An 18,835-nucleotide genomic window follows, 5' to 3' on the forward strand; every position below is an offset into this window, starting at 1 on the left:
GCCTTGTCTTGCTAGGAAGCCCTCCTGTGACAGCCCCCGAATTCCCTGTGTTGAGCTCCCTCCCGTTCAGTCAGTGGGTCAGGAATCAAGCAAATCTCACATTAGACAGTGTGGAAATTCTGCTTTTCCTTCCTTCCAGCTCACATTAGGAAGCTCCCTGAAACATGAATCCACACAGACAGTTTGGTTTAAAACAAGAGCATGCAGGTTCTGTATGCTATCTATTTGAATACCCACCTCTTTCCATATAAAACCTATTAGAAAACAGTTTGACGTGACTCATAGGCTTGTGACTGATTGTGAGTTTTTGCTGATCTGCAGAAGACACTGTAAATAGAAGAAACATCCAACTGCTCATATCCTTAAACTACCTAATTTGGTCTTAAATGGTGCTCAGTCACTGCACAGGTTTTATAAAGCATGCACAGGTCTTATAATATTTGAACATTTCTTAGAATGTTCTAAACATTATCCCTTCATTGTAAATGGAACACTTATGGAAAATAATAACAATCCACAATTAAACGGCACCCCATTCCCTGAGAACCAGGCATTGCCTGGGGTTGAACATCAGGTAGCAACCCCTGACTAGACTGACTGGGGGTTGAATATCCAGAAAGGGTGTGGAATATGCAAATATTTTACCACCCTTGCATACAAACCACCCTAGCAGCTATAGGACCAAAAGGGAATGCTATTAGTGCACAGGGGGACAGAAAGTAGATTGGTAAATATTTGGATGATTTTCAGCAAATCATTTTTCTAATTCCATGGTTTAACAAGATCAAAAACTACAAAAGTGATTTTTTTAAGGGGAAGGGAATAGAATGATAACAAATTTCTGGACTGAGCATGTACTCACAGGTGCTCTGTTCTTCAATTCGTAATGTTGTTTGCACAACCTGTGCTACTATTTTGTACCCGTTTCCAAGTAGTGGGGCTTAAGGTACTAGCAAAAAAAAAAGGTAAATCCTACAAGCCCACCCACCCTCCATTAGATAGATATATTTATTTTCTTCCTACACTGAAACATCTCCACAGAAACTGTAATATATGAAGGTGGGCATGAGTGGCTTCCAGGATGAGGGAGCTGCTCTGTGCATCGACACCTAAATATATCCCACTGCAATAAGCACATGTGCATGAACTGTCCTTTGATATACTGTTTTTCCCACCACCGGGGAAATGACTGCAGCAGACATCGCCTAGTACCCATGTGAGGACCATGGCTTGTGTGACACATCTCCCACCCCTGCAGTGTAGGCCCAGACAACTTATGATTTGGTAAACCCAATGGAGCCCACCGACCTTATATTGCAGCCTGCCAAATGTTCAATCATCTCCAACTCTCCACGTTTAAAGAAACAGCAGGTTTAAGTCCTTTGAGAATTGCCCTACATAGTTAGTGGGCTATAATGTTTGGCAGGTCCTGAGTGGTGGAGGCCCAGTGGCTAAGGTCATTCTGTGTTCCCTGCATAAATGCCCTAACTCTACTGAAAGTGACACCTGGCAGGGTCCACTACCAGATAACACGGTCATACTTTGGTTCTTGTATAAAAGCTATAATTCTATCGCCCCACTGCCTATTTCCTTTTCCCCTTTATTGCTCGCTATCCAAAGCATTCTGCAGACCATGAAGTACTGGAGAGACTCCCTTGGTAATGTTGCACTGTTAACGTTGCATTGGATTAATCTACTCATGTCAGAGATAGGAAAACATGGAATCTGTTCACATTTAGGGTTAATAAAAGGAGGGGCACAGGAGTGTCGAGGCTGGTAGACCTTAAGGCTTTCAAACAAACTCACATTCATATAAATTGCTGAGGGTAAGCCAGAATGTATTAACCTATTTTAAAATAGTTTTAAATTAGTTGGGTCGTTTGTTTTTGTTTTTTAGTTTGTTTTTATAAGAAACGATTTGTAGTGTCTGTTTGTGAAATTAAGTTTAATTGAAAGGAAACAAATCGACATGTTAAACACCTCTGTATACCTATCTCTACTACCTGCCCAATCTTATACAAGTTTAATCAAAACTAAATTCCACTTTGTTCAATATTATGCACTTCCAAATCATTATGCATAGATAACAGGCTTAACTTTTCAGTAAGCAATTCCTTAGGGTAGTGCCTGGTGTTCTAATGTAAGTCTCATTCACTTTAATAGATCTACTCTATGTATGTATTTAAAGCATTTATATACTGTTTGATTAGAATCATGCTCTCAAAATGGTTTACACAGTATAATTAAAATATACAAAATCCAACAATTAAAATAATTTAAAACAGATTTGCCTGCAATAAAAACATCTGTGTACAATAAAATTTCTGTAGGCTGATGCAACAACAATAATAAGAATGTAGGATGAATACTGGATAGTCTTCTCAGTCTTCATGTGCTCTTGTCTCTTGCCTTCAAGCAGGTACATTGTGGTGCAAAAAATGGGTGGGCTGCATGGTTAACATTTTGAATTAGACTTCCAGATTGTGTAAGGGTCCTGTACTTGCAAAACCAGCCCAGTTGCCTATTGGCCTTGGTCACCCTGGCAACCTTTATCAGGACTGAGGAAGTGCAACTCTGCTGCTTCACTTTCCCAGTGACTGTGGAATTTCCTTGGGAAAGGCTCCGTCAAGATGGGCAGTGCTTTGTGGTGGTTCCTTTCCTACCTGAAGGGCTGGTTCTAGAGAGTAGAATCCTACATTGGCCCCACAGCAGCTGTGCTGTGAGTGCCAGTGGGCACAGCCCTGTTATCAAGGGGATTTGGGGCAAATTGGCACCAAGTTTATTTCTATGCATCTGAGTCAGCCATGCACAGCCCAGACCAGCGCTTGGAAGCCATGACGAGCTAGCTGAGGACCAACCAGCTGAAAGTGAATCCTAGTAAGATGCTGTCTCTGTGGGCTTCCACTTACGTTGGCAATGTATTTGGTCAAGTTGTGGCTGGATCCTGCATGCTCTGCCCCTTATTTGGGTAACGGCCTGATTTTCCAACTCTCACTTTGGAGAGAGGGTTTTCTTTCTTACCAACTACATGTTGTTGCTTTTCCCCCTTTGTCTGGCTCAATGATGACAAGAAGAGCTACCAAAGAGAAAGGAATACCAGCTCCCCCGCCCCCCACCACACACACACTGCACAACCACCTTTGGCTAAGAGGCAGTGAATGACCCAAAGTCACCCATGGAGCTTCATGGCCAAGTGGGGCTAGAACCCAGATTTCTCACTTCCCAGTCCAACCCTGCCACATTGGTTTTCATGTTATTTTTTTCCTTAATGGACCCTTTGGACTCTTCAATTTCTTGTGGTATTCATTTTATTTTTGTTGTACGAGGGGGCAAGATATGGTTGGCTGCTGTTTTAATTGTTTTTCTTTTCAGTTTCCCTTTTAATGTAAGACTTAATTACTCTGGCTACTTGTTATAAGCATCATAGCTATGGTCTTGGATATTTTGATTATGGAATGGTGAACAGCTTGTAAATGAATTGTTTGGCGAAGATGGCATGTTTTCAAAAATATACAAAAGGAACAGTGATTTATCTTCCAACTCCAATAGAATATGATTCCTTATGTATGAGACTTTTGCAAGGCTCTGTAGGTATTGAACATGGAATATTGGGCATACTTATTTCAGATATAATTGATGTGTTTTATTATTTTCTTGGCTGACTCTAACTAGTGTATCATTATCCACTTTAATTACTTGAAATGTTAGTGGTCTGGGTACTTCCAACAAACAAAAACGAGTGTTTTCCAAATTTAAGGAGCTCCAGATGTTGCTGTTACAGGAAACTTATCTTTTGGTGGAAGCAAAGAAAGACTTTGCAAGGATTGGCTAGAAGTTTATGCTAGTGGTGATTCTAAGAAAGGTAAATAAGTAGTTACACCTATTCAGAAAAAGGACCTGTCTCAGTGTTATAGGCAAGAGCTGATCCCAAAGGATTATGATTTATAGTTGCCTTAGTCATTTTCCTTCAATGACTTATAATCATTTGATAAGCAGTGGGGATTTTAATGCAATTTTAGGTCCGGTTTTGGACAAAAGTGATCACCCTCTCAAGTTCTAATCTCATCTGTTGGAGGCCTCTCTCTCTGAGTTGGGTTTGATTGATGCCTGGCATATGTTGCATCTTCTGGGGCAGGATTACACTTTTTTTTCAGCTGTTCATCAGAATTGTTTTTTCACTAGAGACTATTTTCAATCTCTTCTTGATTACTTTAGTGTGTAACAGCATTTGATATTTGATATGCTACCTACTGCAGATCATTCGCCAGACTATTTAGGAATTAAATCCCCCAACTTGATTAAATTTTTTGGCACTTGGCACATGATGTTTCATTTCTTAATGATGGTAATTTTATAATACAGATGGCTTCTAAACTTAATGAATATTTTGAGATAAGGATACAACCATGCCCTGTGCTATTAAATGAAAGGCCTTATCTGAGGAGAAAGATTATTTTATTTGCTTCTTATAAAAAGCTTAAGTTATCCATGAAGTGAAACCGGATAAAACAGTGAAGTCTTTCTTAAGTTCATGTGCAGCCTGTCGCCGCAAGACCTGTATCAAAAGGTATAATGTGCCAAGTAGGACTATATGGACTGATAATGGAGTTTATACTTTGGATCATGTTAGATCAGTTTTAAAAATTTCAGTACGGCAAATGAGTATCATTTGTCATCTGGTGCTAGTTGGCAATACATTCAGCATTTTTGGAGTCCATGCACATGCCAGAAGTAACAAGTGCTTTGGTGCTTCCTGCACTGTTGGAAGAATGAATGGATTCCTTACAGAAAACGAAGCCTACAGTAATCAGTGATAAACAAGTCTTTTGGAATGTCGATGTTCAGGTCAGAGAAGAATGGAATAAGGAACTAAAATACTGTATACAAATTATTATATTAGAGATCCCACCTTTTTTCTTCTTGCTGAGGAACCCAAAGTGGCTTCTTCCACTCCATTTTTATCCTCACAACCCTGTGAGGTATGTGAGGCCAAGAGTCCATGACTGGTCCAAAGGCACCCAGTGGGCTTCATAACTGAGTGGGGACCAGAATCCAGATCTCCAGTGTCTTAGTCTAGTACTCTTAACAACTATCCCACACTGGCTCTCGAATCAATGGAAGGTTGCCTTATCTTCCTTATGTACTATTTTTGTAGATGTTAAACAGACTAAAAAAATGGTTAGTGTATACTGGACATTTGTTAAGAAACCAGCTAGTTCAGCTAGATGCTGAGGTCTTATTGAAGCATATGATGTGATCTTGTACTGCAGTGGCTTTTGGGGGGGGGTTCGCAAGTTATTGTTCTTATAAATTTTGTTCTTGAAAGTTCAGTGATATTAGCAGATGTAACTGCACTATTAAATTACATCCCTTTGATGTATGATTAACAGATGAACTGCAAAGTGGATTCTGAGAGCCCTTGAAGTTGCAAATAGACCTCTACTTCAAGCTTGGGGGGAAAAGCACCCATTACCAATCATTCAATTAACTGAAGATAGAAACTTAGAAGTAGTTTGATTTAATGAAAAGATAGTATACAATGAGCACAGGAGCAGTCAAATATAGATGGCTGGCTTGTTTTTGGATGTGCAATTAAAGACTGGTAATAGGCAGTTTGAAACAAAGTTGTATGGAAAATCTATGAAAAGGGATACACATGATGGAATGTTAATTTTGCACACCCTGTGGAAGTAAAAAGACAAGACAGGAAAGAACATGATTCGGAACAATTATCCTGAGCAATCAAAACAAAATGCAATAAACTGGCAGAGGCTAATGGTTACAGGCAACCAGTTCCAGTCATCTGGAGTGTGAAGTACACCAAAGGACTGCCCAAGAGATGGTTGGGTGGCTTAACATGAAGTCTAACTTGTACTGACCTTGTGACATTGAAACACCTTGTGAAGTCTTGGCTGTATTAACAAATGCTGGACACAGGACTATCCTTGTGGGAGGCAATATGGAGTGTGCATTAATGAGTGTCATTTACAAAATGAAGCGTTTATTATTCTTTTTACTTCAGGGAAACTAGAAGACTTTTCCTAAGAAGATCTTAAGTGCACTTGGCTAATATTCAGCTAATGAAACACATGCTAAACCTTGGGCCCTTCACATGAGGAAGAAACATGCTGGCAGAGCAATACTAATGAAAATAGAGAGCCTGTAAATGAGAAAGATGGAGGGAATGTTTATCCATCAACTAAAACTCAAGTCCATGGTATTTATTAAGGCAGCTTGATTTGGTTGTTGCATGTAGCATACTAAAAAGCAGACATCACCCAGCCAACAAAACTGCATATAGTCAAGGCTATGGTTTTCCCAGTTGCAATGTATGGCTGTGAAAGTTGGATCATAAGGAAGGCTGAGCGCCGAAGAACTGAGGCCTTTGAATTGTGGTGCTGGAGGAGACTCCTGCGAGTCTCTTGGACTGCAAGGTGATCAAACCAGTCAGTCCTAGAGATCAACCCTGACTGCTCTTTAGAAGGCCAGATCCTGAAGATGAAACTCAAATACTTTGGCCACCTAAGGAGAAGAAAGGACTCCCTGGAGAAGAGCCTAATGCTGGGAACAATTGACGGGAAAAGAAGGGGACGGCAGAGAATGAGGTGGCTGGATGGAGTCATTGAAGCAGTTGGTGTGAGCTTAAGTGGACTCTGGGGGATGGTGGAGGACAGAAAGGCCTGGAGGAATGTTGTCCATGGGGTCGCGATGGATCGGACACAACTTCGCGACTAATAACAACACTTACTGTTAATCTTTGTTTTCCCCATTGAAGCTCAGCCTGTTCTTGATTCATTCATGCCATTTATAAGTGGCACTGAAGCATATTATTTGTGACTGAAGCCTACGTTTTATGCTGAAAAGTTGCACACCTTTAAAATCTTATCTTTTTAAAATTATAAATCTGTAAGTTGAATGTGTTATTGTTGGTCATTTGCTTTTGGAATGTCATCTCTCAATTTATTCAAAGTGCTTCTGCTGACAATGGAAGACATTGGTTTGACTAGACACCTCTCTGACCACTAATATTGAAAATGACTCCTAGTAATTTTAATTAAGATTTTACTGAGTTGTTTCATTGTTCTGATGATTGGTTTTCTTGTATTTTTCATGATTTTACACTGTGCTCCACTTTGAGATTTTTTATAATGAAAAAGCAGTATAGAGTTTTTGAAATAAATACAAATATAGATCAAATAACATGTTCTGTGTGCTCTGAAACATGAAAGCAAAGGATAAGTTATTTGCATCTATGAGTTTATTGGTTCCCACCAGGAAATATTCCCTCTTACAACCCTGTAGTTAATACAGCAAAGGCACAAACTGCTGGATAGTGAAGAGGCCCCTGTGGAGGGAGACACAATAATTGCTGCTGATCATACAGCTGGAAGCCCAAGGCTGTTAAAAAAGAAAATCTACACCTGGTAGAAAACTGTGTCTGACCACCGCATGCATCAGACAGACATCCATGTGGTCACTGAGGTATGGGTGCCACCTGGAGCCAGCCAGCTTTGAAACATGCAATCTAAAGCAGCTGGTCATCTACTGGAAGTGGAAAATGCCCTTCCCTACCACTACGGTGCCACCAGTTGACTCCTGGTTGCCTCAAGGCGGATCTTTGGCAGACTTGGGGGGTGGGGGCTAAGTGTCAGAGTTCTGGCCAGGGGCTGGCAGCAGTAGGGTTATCCAAAGCACAGAGAAGGGGAAGGTGCAACCCCCAGAGAAAGGATTACATGGAACAGGCCCCAGAGGTGCCTCCTTTCATTTGCTGTGGCCGTTCCATGAACCACATCTCTCCAGGGGACTCCCACATTGCATCATCTGAAGAAATTATAGGGACAGCAGCTTTAGGGAGAGGTCTCCCCCACTTCAGCAAGGTGGGAAAAATCCCTCACTTTAATAGAAGCATTCAGCACCACCTACTGTCCAATTATGGGACTACCACAAGCTGAGATAACGACGAGACAGGGAATGGGCCTCTCTCCATCAAACTCCACTCATCTATGGGATGTTCCCACACAGAACAGCTGGACGTTTACTCAGCTGATGCCAGTGCTGCCTGCCAGCTCATCCCCCTTCCCTGCTGAAACCTGTGCTAGCCCTGGCTCTGGCAGTGGAACTGCGGACTGCCACCCCAAAGTTGCCGCAACTCCGACAGTGGGAGGAAGATTCCACCTGTCCCAGAAGGTGTGCATGGTCACCATACAAGATACTCCAGCTGTGTGGCAAAGACAGTGACTCTATGAGGGCCAGGCAGGGGTTCCGCCTTCAGTTCACTGTCACAAGCCCTGAAGGAGCAGTGGAGGGAGGTCAACTCTGGCGGGAACCATCACAGTGGCCAGGCATGGTTCCCAGGCTGCCTGATTCTTCTTGTGCTCAGGACAAGCAGCAGTTGGATGGTTTTGTGCTTCGGGCCTAGGACACAAACATAAAAAGAGTAAGAACCATTAGAAATGGGAGTGCCACCCTCTCTCCTCTCTCAGTAGGACTAGGCTGGCCGTTTGCTATGAGAATAGGCACAAAGAATCAAACACCACTCAAAAAGCTCACTTGCTCTGTTATGATAGCTCATCTGCAGGATCTACAACAGCTGGTTAAGGAGTAACTTAAACTGCATTAAGCTGTTGTTGAGCCCCTGCTCCATGAATCTGCCTGAACTTTCAAGATCTTTCCTTATCTCCTATAGAAGAATGCAAGACAATGTATTCTAGTTCATTTTTTAAAAAGCCAAACTAAGAGCCAATGAACTATCCACTATCCATAATTCTGAAAAGTTGTCAAGAAAAAGATCCAGGGGTGGCTGGAAGACACCAGTTTGGTCTCCAGGATTGGACTGGCCTTCCGATTTCCTTGCTGAGACACAGAAGAGTCTTCTATACTCACAAGATAGCCTCGGTGGACTGGCAAAATCTACACACAGAAGAATGGGGGAATTATTTGTGGAAATTCTTCATCTTGTTCACCTGTTGCTGCTGCTGTTGCCGCCGGTATTCTTCCTCACTGGCTGAAATTGCTCGGGCCAATGCTAGGTCTTCTTCTTCCTGGGTGCTGTTCCAGATACAAGGACAGGATGAATCCCGACTAAGATCCTCCTCTCCCCAACTTCCTGCCAGACCCATCCTGAACTAGGAAGCCCTTCGCAGTTCTTACGCTGGTTGCTTATCCCTTGGTGTACACCTAATGCTCAGAAGCATGACAAACAGAGGGGCTCTGAATGCTTAGGCTAACAGAGTCGGGAGGAAATGGTTGACCCCCATGTCAGCAGATCTGCACTCGGATGAGAGGCAGCCCTGCCAGCACTGCAGTTTGGACATGATCATTACACTGGCCCCTATCATGCAGGTGCAATGCAGGCAGCCCTGAATGATGGCATTTGTATAGCCCTGAAGCCAACCAGTCTCTGCAGTACCTGTGGGGTTGTGGTTGTGCAGGCATGGCCTCTGCCAGGGACATCTCCAAGGCTCGTTGCAGTGCTTCCTCCTCACTCTGAAATGAGACACAAAGCTCAAGTTAGCCTGTACTACCTGTGGGGCAAGGCATATCCCAAGAATAAGGGCTTGGATTTATTTTTTGCTATTTGCACAGTCCACAAGAATTTGTGCAAATTAATCCATTTGACATAAAAACTAAATTTGCATGCACTGGTTTTGCAAATATGAAAGACAACAAAATAAGTCAAAGATCAGCATACACCCTCAAAAACTGGATCTACAAGCTCCTTGAGGCAAGCTGGGTTCCAGAAAAAGTAATGCTCAGATTCTTATTCCTTCCTTTTCTCTAGAAAAGCAGCCCCACAGCAATGGCACACCCTAAATAGATTTTATGAAACCCTACTGTGAAGGAGAAAACCAGTGTCAAGTGTCATCTTCCTTTTCTCAACTATTCACTGAGAAAGAGAGATTTATTTAAAGCATTTCTACGCTGCTCTTCAGTCACAAAGACTCCCAGGACAATTTACAGATAAATACAAACAGACTTACACTGATAAAGACATGACACAAGAAAGAGAGATGTGGAAGAGCAATGAAGAAAGCAAGCTCAGACACTGATTCTGAATGCAGCCTTCCCAGACCTGGTCCCAAACATCTGGACAGCACCATGGAGAAGGCCTTTCTTTAACATTTAGAAGTTTCTTATAATGAACAAATACAATGTTGTGATAACTATAATGTGGTTAGACTCTGCTGGCAGCCTAATTATGGAACAGAAGCAGCTCAGTGACAAGAGGAGCTGATAATTGTTGGTCTCAGCTGAGCCAAGGGAGTAGCTTTGCTTCCAGTCTCTCCCTCTACTGCAGCCTGATTGAATTGCTGCTGGCTTACAGCTAGGAGAGGCAAAGCTCCATGACTCTGGCTTCTCAGGACAGCTGACGGTGCCCCCATTTTCTTTCTCTGTCCTTGCTGCACCTGGCATGCTTTGAGGTGCAATGAATAGCCACTTTCCTGGCAGTTGGAGGGAGGGGCACATGCCTCATGAGAAAGGAAATGTGCGCATAATGGTTTGAGTGTCTTGTTTACTGGCCACCACTTACCAGTCCATTCTGCAAGGTAATGGCTGGTGGAGAGGTGCTTTGGGGCCGAGGTGCTCTTGCCATCTCGCTGGCTCTGTGTGCAAGAAAAGAGATGTCAGCTGGCACAACTCATGAGATGTGGAAGTTGGGAAGAGAAAACCCACTGGCATTATCAGTCAAGGCAGCCTTCCCTTAACCTGGTGCCCACCTAATGCATCAGATCACAGCGCTCATAATCTCCCAGTCAGCTCTGCCTTGCAGAGGCTGACACCTTGGGTGGGTACAAGGCTAGGGGAAATCTGGACTAAGGATTTGTGACACAAACCCAGGAAATCCATGAGGAAGAGGAAAGGAGGACTGAACTGAGACCTTGTTTTATAACATGCACAGTAATGGTGGATCGGGTTCAAAGGTACTACCAGGCAGGCTTAGATAAATGTTAGCGGAAGAGAAGGGTCAGGGATCAGAACAGTGACAGTGTCTATGGAGGCTGCAGCTGCTAGAGGAGAAAGAGTAGAGAAAAGGAAGAGGTGGGTCAGTGGTGTACCGGCTGGCGGTTGGTGGGTTCGCAACCAATCCCACAGCTCCGCTGGTGGATGTAGTGCTTGTCGATGCTTTGGCAGACTTCTGAGCCCTGGCAATGGCAGCATTCCTGAAACAGAGGATGCAACCTGCATCACCAGAGCAACCCATTCTCCCCCTGCTTCCATGAGACTAACAAAATCCCACTTTGGCACCATTGTTCGTTAGGCACTGGCAATAACTTGTGGGACGCTTACGTCTTGCCCTCTCAGCGAACGCACACTACACACACCGCCCAGCTAAGCAAAGCACAAGAAGCACACATCTCAGTAGCACTGCTGAAAGGGCAGGCAGCACCTTGTACTGCACGATACTTTGACAAAGTTGTAAGAACAACCAAAGACGGGCGAGGACGTGTGTATCATTGTCCATTGCAGATGGATGTGCATGGAAAAGGCCGTATCTGTGCCTGTTGCCCACACGTTTGCCCAGAGAGGCCCCCGCCCTGCTGTTACCCTGCCTTGGAGAGAGAGTGCCCGGCCCCATTGCAGCCGTGGTCCAGTGGGTGCCGGTGCTTGAGGCAGAAGTTGCCATGACACTGATCGCAGAGAACCTTCATCATCTCCCGCTGCTTGCAGCCAGGCCGCTGACACTTGTTGGTGAAAATCTAGGTAGAAGGACACAGTTATGACTGGCGGAGGCAGAATGGCTTGCTAGTGCGGAGGGGGATCGAGACTCGTCTGCTTCATCCTAGGTGAATACCAGAGGCTAGGAAGCCTACACAGCCACAGCCTCTCTAAGCAGGGGAAGGCAGCCTGATGCCTCGAGACGGTTTGCACTACAAGTTTCAGAACCCCTGTCCATGGGCTGGATGGGGCTTATGGGAGTTGTAGTCCAAGGACATCAGGTTGCCTACCCATGTAGTAACGGATGAAGAAATGAGTTAAAAATATTATGTAGCTGTCATTTATGTTCTTAAATAGATTTTTAAACAATATCTATTGTCTAATATATATATGATAATGTCTTGTTGTTGCTTGTACGCTGCCCAGGGAGTCCTGTTTGGGGCTACTCGGTTCTATAAATCTAATAAATAAATAAACCCAATTAACAAAAACATGTTAACATCTGAGTCCACAACAGCATGACTTGTCCATTTGGGTCAGGTAACTATAGGCCTCCCTTAAGCTTTAGGTCAAGCAACTATATAGCTGAGAACGTAGTAAACTAACTAGTTTGGACTGGATGAAGTTTAGGAGGCTACAGTTTAAAATTATATCTGTTTTAGTGTTGGTCATTTGGTTATTTCCTTGTTAATTCTTGTGTACATTGCTGTGATTTTTATATCCCCATTGCACTATTCATTTTATACATTCACATTTCTTCTTCCAATCACTCATTACACATACCTGCTTTTTCACAGATACACAGCTCTCATGTCTCATTGCTGTTTATCACTTGTCACTGAATATAGTCTTTCAACAATTTTCTGATTCTGGTCCTTTCTAGTTATCCCTACTAGTTCACAGAAGCAAGTTTGCATGGAAGAACCTATATCCACTCCCCTTGGGGGACATCTCATATCCCCTGGGGTTTAGCTCCTATCAGGCTGTCCTGACTCAACAGACGATGCCCTAAATAGCACACAGTCTAGTGGACTCAAAGCAAAAGGTCCACAATCTGGTGGACTCAAGCAAAAGGTAGCAGAGAAGGGTTTGCAGCTTCCTACCTTGCGCTTGCGCAGAGCTGGGTCCGATTTGCAGTCCTGATCAATGTGTGCTCCCACGACAATATCAGGCATCTCTCCTCGCTTCACAGGGATTGGTGTGCTGCAAAGTGGGCACACAGGGACCTGGACATCCTGGGGACAGAATGAAGGTCGGGCTGGTCCATAATGCCAGTCCCTTTACACCTTTATTCAAGACTATGACAAGACAGACCTACAACAAGAGCGCTCCAGTGGTTTACGTCCTTTTAATAGGAGTGCTCCTGTTCAAACTTCCAGAGAGCCATTCTTTCCAAGCAGGGTGCTCTGGGCTTTCTTCCTCCTATTTTTTCTTTTCTTTTCTAAATAAGAACACTCAGTTTTACATTATTAAGCTGACTTTAAAAAACACTGTTAAGCATTTATATCTATCCTCTGAAAAGCTCAGGATACCTGGGATATTCTCTGTTATTTCTCAGCGTCCTTTTTTGGCTCAATTTCTGTCAACAATCACCACCTGAGTTTGCTATTAATGGGACTGATAGTGGATTAACAGTTGTCTGTAAAAAGCCCAGACAAATGACCAGCAGTCAGCTCAAGCAATCATCAATCCCAGAATAGCCTTTTGCCCCAGCTGCACTGGAATGTGCTCTGCTCCTGCTCAGACAACTTCTAGGAAACTGAAATTGGCCCTCAGGCTGAAAAGCCTTGACAAACATGATGTAAAAGAGAGCTAACAACCTCTGATCACCATTCACTAAGAATTTACTGAATGCAACACAAAGGACACTGGTGGCAGGTCCTTCAACTATGTCACTCACACATTTTGATTAATGGCTTCAAAGTTCAATAGAGCAAGGCCTCCTGTTGACCTTCTGGCAGAGATCACCATTCAAGGCCAAAAACAGACAGTGTCAGTTCCCTGCTTAGGTGGGAAGACACCATGGTAGGTGATCAAGGATTTAACAGGAATCAGGTGTCCTTTGAACTGCAAAACCAGTTTCTTTTCCAACAACTTTCAGCAAAAACAAAAGGCCGGATGGGGGCAGACAAGCAATGAACTGGACATTCAACCTCAAGATTAGGTATTCTGAGCAAGAGATGGTCTCCTGTGGGTTTTTAGATATGTGACACTTGACTTTCTTTGAGAAAAAGCACTATCACTTTCTTTTCAGGCAAGTGAAAAACACAATACCTACTGAGTTTCATGGCCTGTACACCATCTGAGATAGAGCCACAGTTTTGTCACAAGGATCTCCTGCATCAGCATGGAACAGGGCTATATTACGTCTAACCATACGCTTCCTTCTTCACTTCTCTTTCTGGGGTTCCAGCCAACCAGCTTCCACCACTACAGGGATTCAACTGCCCTTTGCTCTTTGGCCAGGACAAAATCAATGTTCTACATGATTGCTGAGAGTGCATCTGATGTCTCAGAGAGCGCCTGACTCCAAATGCTGTTCCCACCAATTTTACGTACCTTCTTGTATGCAGAAGTGCAGTGGTGATGGGCGTAGGCAACATGGTCAGTGCAGAAGAGCTGTTCGCAAGCATCACATTTCAGAGGGAGAAAATCTGAGAGCAGAAAAAGACCACACAAGGAACAGCTATCACTGTCTCTCCTTCAGCCCTTCTGTGGATAACTAGGCATTCTACTGGATGCCATGACAGAGGGCTTCCAGATTAGCTTTATTTATGGACACATGTCATTTTCTTCACCCAAGAATGTAATGGGTAGGTAAGAATATGCAAGAACATAAGAAAAGCCATGGTCGATCCAATTTAGCAATCTGTTCACATGGTGACACACTGGCTGCCCACCCTCAAGCAGGATCCTTCAAGCAGGATGACTACAAGCGTACCACCTGCCCAAGCTCTTCAATCTGGTGCAAACAGGCATACTGCTTCTACTAATGGAGGTAGCACACAGCCAGGAAGGCTCATGGCTATCGATAACCTTCTTCTTCCCTTTTGTCTAACCCCCTTTTAAAGCTCTCCAAGTTGGTAGGCATCACTACTTTCTGCAGCAGAGAATTCTATAGTTTAACTCTACGCTGCATGAAGAACTGCTCCCTCAATTCTTCACTTAGCTTCATGGGGTAACACCAGGTTCTAATATTATGGGAGAGGCAGGAAAATGTCTCGCTCTTCACTTTCTTCACAGCATTTTAAGGACCTTTGTCATTTCCCCCTTAATTGCCTTATAGCTAAGCTAAACCATCCTAGTAGTTGTAACTGTTCCTCACAGGTAAGTTGCTCCAACACCATCATATTTGAATACAAGCAATGTGTTACGATAATCAGTGACTAAAGGAGACTGCAGATAGAAAGACCTGGTTAAAAAAAGAAGGGGGAAACATGACACCCCTTCTTTTTTTCTGATGTTCAGTTAGATAATAGATGGAATATTCTTTCCTCTATTATCCACCCAGTGCAATTTAACATATTAATGTCACATTCAAAACTCCATTTCCCCACAGGATCTTAAAGAGACAAAGAAAAATGCTTTTACGGGTGGAATTGAAAGACACATTTTTTGGCTATCAAGGAACATAGCTAGAACCAGAGTACACAGCAGATGGCTTGGTAGGCAGAAAAATGTGGCATACAGTAGAAAAAGTGTGGGTTATCAAGAAAAATGTTCCCAAACATGAAAACCTGGCCTTGCGAATCTCTTCACATTAGGAGGAGTTTGCTTTCAACTGCACAGGCATTTCAGCCCCAGGTCTGACCTTCAGTCTCACAAACTATGAGATTTACATCATAAAATAAGAAATGCACTGCTGGATCAGACTGAAGCCCTATCAAGTCTAGTGTCTTATCTGCACAGTCATTAATCAGGTCTCTATGGAAAGCCCAGCGGCAGAATGTAAATACCTCCCTCTTGTGCTTTCTGGAAACTGGTATTCAGAAACATATTGTTAACCTCCTTTTAAAGCCAACCAAGTTTAACTTTATTATTCCTTATGCACAAAGTGATAGTTCCAAGATTTGTATTTCATCCCAACATACTACACAAGACTGCAAGAAAGATCAGGCCTCCTCGGTGAAACTTCTTACCATAGACAGATTCTTAAGCACTCTCTAGTCAAACTAACAATATCAGAGAATTCTGCACAGAATTCAGATGGGTGCAGATACTTCAACAGATCAGCTTTTTCCAAGTCACATCAACCTTCAGACCAGCATTTTTCTTGGGTAGGGAGGTGGGATTTGCACAATTTAGTTAAACTGCACTTGCAAATGAACAAAAATCTTGTGCAAAAAATCCATCAGATATTCAGCTATGAAATCCACCAGTGAGAAAACAAGAGAATGAAAGATGCCTGACAATCCACAAAACACAGGGAAAATAGATTGGTCAACATATGTACATCCCTAGTTCAAGCATATATCAACATTATGAGGTAGGGAGACCCCTTCAAGCTGAAGCAAACAAAATCCATAAGTATTTCCAAACTCTAAGCATCATATTCATCATCTTAAATTAGGGTTCTCTGAAGTTACATAGATCTGAGCCAATACCCACAGGACATAGGCATAGCTAATAAAAAAACAAGGGCTGTATCATGATCATCAGTACTCGCCTTGTTTCTTCTGGAAAAACAGTGTATGCCACTACTTTATGTACCAAAGCAAAGTTCTCCACTGGGAAAATACCAAAGATGCATCTCCACAGAGAATTGTTTTAGAAAGCAAAGTATCTACATTTATGCAAACACAATTTGAGCCAGGCTTTTAAAGTGTTGTGCTTCAGATACAAAGGATGTACTACAGCCAATATCTGGCATATCACCCAAGCTCCAACATACTATCAATACAGTTGCATTACAGCAGACCACAGAAAACACTTCTGAAGTCCTCCCAAGTCAATTCCCACAAGTCAGCAATGATTACCTAAACATGCTACTTAACTACATGAAACCTCTGGGTAAGATCATCCAGAGTTTTGGAGTAGGTTGCTATCAGTATGCTGATGACATGCAACTCTACCTCTTTCCTTTTCATCTTCAGCAGGTGAGGCTATGAATGTGATGAACTGGTGCTTGGCCACAGCAGTGAACTGAATAAAAAACTGAAATTCAGTTCAGACAAGACTGAGATGCTGTTGGTGGGTGGTTCTTCTGGCCAAATGGAGGAAATCCAACCTGTTCTAGATGGAGTTCCACTCCCCTTGAAGGAGCAGGTTTGCAGCTTGGGGCTGCTCATTGAGCCATCTTTGTCCCTTAAGGCCCAAGTGCCTTCAGTGGTTTGGAGTGCCTTCTGCCAGCTTCAGTTGGTAGCTCAGCTACACCTGGAGATGGCTTGCTATCAGTGATCTATGTTCTGGTAACCTTTAAGCTAACTACTGTAATGTACTGTACATGGGGCTGCCCATGAGAACTGTTTGAAAGCTGCAGCTTCTACAAATGTGGCAGCCAGATTAGTCTAATCATATAAAAGCAATTCAAGTAGTTTTGACTTATAAAGCCCTACATGGCTTGGAACCATGATACCTGATGGAATGCCTCTCCCAACATCTATCTACCTGGACGCTATGATCAGATTCTGGGGCTTTTCTCCAATTGGCACCTCCGAGGGAGGCTCAGATGGGGGCAACAAGGAGAACAGTCTTTTCAGTAGTGGCCCCCAATTATGGAATGAGCTCTCCACTGAGACCCACCTGGCATCAACTTTATTTTCTTTTCAGCATGAGGTAAAGCCCATCCTCTATTACAGGGTATTTAATAAGTTACTGGGCCCTGCTGATTGTTGGACAGGATCTAACTGGGTCTTATTAATGCATAATTTGTTTTTCTGTTTTTTATTTGGTTTTAAATTTCATATTGCCAACTTTTAATGGTTTGAACATGCTTAATTGGAACATTTTATATATATTTTAATATGTTGCAGTGAACTGCCCAGAGAGCTTCTGAGTATAAAACATCTGTTGGGTGGTATAGAAATTAAACAAATATCTTATGGGCTGCTAACAGAAGCCTTTGAAAAGTGAAGACAACGTGCCTATTATGCTAATACAGCAGACAGCTTGTCTTTACTCAAAGCTCCTACACATGTACAAGGATTATTTTAGCAGGAAATTTTTCCAGAACATTCCTCACAGTTGTGCTTGGCTTAAGGCACACCCCTTTATGGAAGTGCAAATACCAGATGTGATTCCTTCCACAACAAGCCCTAGACCATCCAAGTTCCCATGCTGCAGTTACAACCACTACTCTCTCTCACTATTCCTCAGATGCTGCCTGCCTGGGAGCGGTTTTTGGGCATTCCTTCAAACTGCTAAAGAGAAACAAGCAATGGGTTCACATGTGAGAGCCGACAGGTCGAGAACGAGTTCTCACCAAGACGCTTGCAGGACGGTTCCGAGCAGTGAGCACCGAGATCTGGGAACTCCATGGAGCCCTTTGTGGGGCTGGATCTGGTGGGAAGCGGAGGAAAGATCCCCTACCTGTTGGGAAGAAAACAGAATTAGAGACTAAAGGCTCGGAGCGCTAGACAGAGATGCTCCCAGGGAGGGGATCCAGCAGCACCCAAGGAAGAGGAGGAGCTACTGGCACCCATGGGTGACGCTGGAAGGGCCAGAGACTACAGCACTCAAAGCGAGAGAAGAGCGAACACCGGTAGCTACAGTGATGAGACCGAGGAAAGTAATCCCTACACGGTAGGAACAAACAGATACCCAGCCTAGCACGTAAACTCCACGATTGCAAAAAAGGAAACAGCAGCATCCCTTTCCCCCACCCACTTCCGCTCCTGGCTCGATGACGTCATTGGGCAATGACCCTACTATGCTATAGGCTTCAAGAACTTCTACGACTGGCCCGTTCCGACACAACCTTCTTTCCAACTACACCCTCGCCCCCCCCCCCCCACGGAAGGAATTCGGTTTACCTTGACCCTGCGGAATGCTGGGAAATGTAGTACAATGAGAATGTATAATGAGCCAAAGCCTGTAGAGAGAGCGGTGCGTTAGGAAGCCCAAAGGTGTGTTGGATGATGGTAATTAAAGTCAGTGGGTTCGTTTGTTCCCGCCTTTTCCTTGTGCACGTCATTGACAGAAAGTTCCGTCTGTGTCCGTAGCAGCACGGAGCGTACGA

The 18,835-nt window shown here is 43.4% G+C and overlaps 1 protein-coding gene across 6 annotated transcripts; it reads right to left on the minus strand.

Annotated features, from left to right (window-relative positions):
* Positions 1-7,240: 7,240 nt before the first annotated feature.
* On the minus strand, positions 7,241-18,816 carry ZFAND2B (zinc finger AN1-type containing 2B). 6 transcript variants are annotated; one of them, XM_044438125.1, is made up of 10 exons: positions 18,630-18,816; positions 18,080-18,186; positions 14,218-14,312; positions 12,762-12,893; positions 11,548-11,699; positions 11,058-11,162; positions 10,532-10,604; positions 9,410-9,486; positions 8,964-9,048; positions 7,241-8,415 (listed from the first exon to the last, which is right to left on the minus strand). In XM_044438125.1, exons 2-10 carry the CDS (start codon positions 18,132-18,134, stop codon positions 8,377-8,379), a joined length of 813 nt encoding a protein of 270 aa, XP_044294060.1. In that variant the 5' UTR covers positions 18,135-18,186; positions 18,630-18,816; the 3' UTR covers positions 7,241-8,376. The 6 variants fall into 6 exon arrangements, with proteins under 6 accessions (XP_044294060.1, XP_044294064.1, XP_044294062.1 ...); XM_044438129.1 differs by lacking the exon at positions 18,630-18,816 and adding an exon at positions 18,526-18,546; XM_044438127.1 differs by lacking the exon at positions 18,630-18,816 and adding an exon at positions 18,418-18,484.
* Positions 18,817-18,835: the final 19 nt, after the last annotated feature.

This window comes from Varanus komodoensis, unplaced genomic scaffold (genome assembly GCF_004798865.1).
Source record: "Varanus komodoensis strain SLA01 unplaced genomic scaffold, ASM479886v1 scaffold32, whole genome shotgun sequence".
In the NCBI taxonomy this organism is placed as follows: Eukaryota; Metazoa; Chordata; class Lepidosauria; order Squamata; family Varanidae; genus Varanus; species Varanus komodoensis.

Bases quoted from the DNA above. Each gene is read 5' to 3' on its own strand.
- ZFAND2B (XM_044438125.1), bottom strand. From the start codon at position 18,134: ATGGAGTTCCCAGATCTCGGTGCTCACTGCTCGGAACCGTCCTGCAAG. The intron at 10,605-11,057 runs GTACACCACTGA...TCTTGCACACAG, and splicing joins AACCCACCAACCGCCAGCCG to AGCCAGCGAGATGGCAAGAG. The intron at 9,487-10,531 runs GTAAGTGGTGGC...GTCTCATTTCAG, and splicing joins TTACCTTGCAGAATGGACTG to AGTGAGGAGGAAGCACTGCA.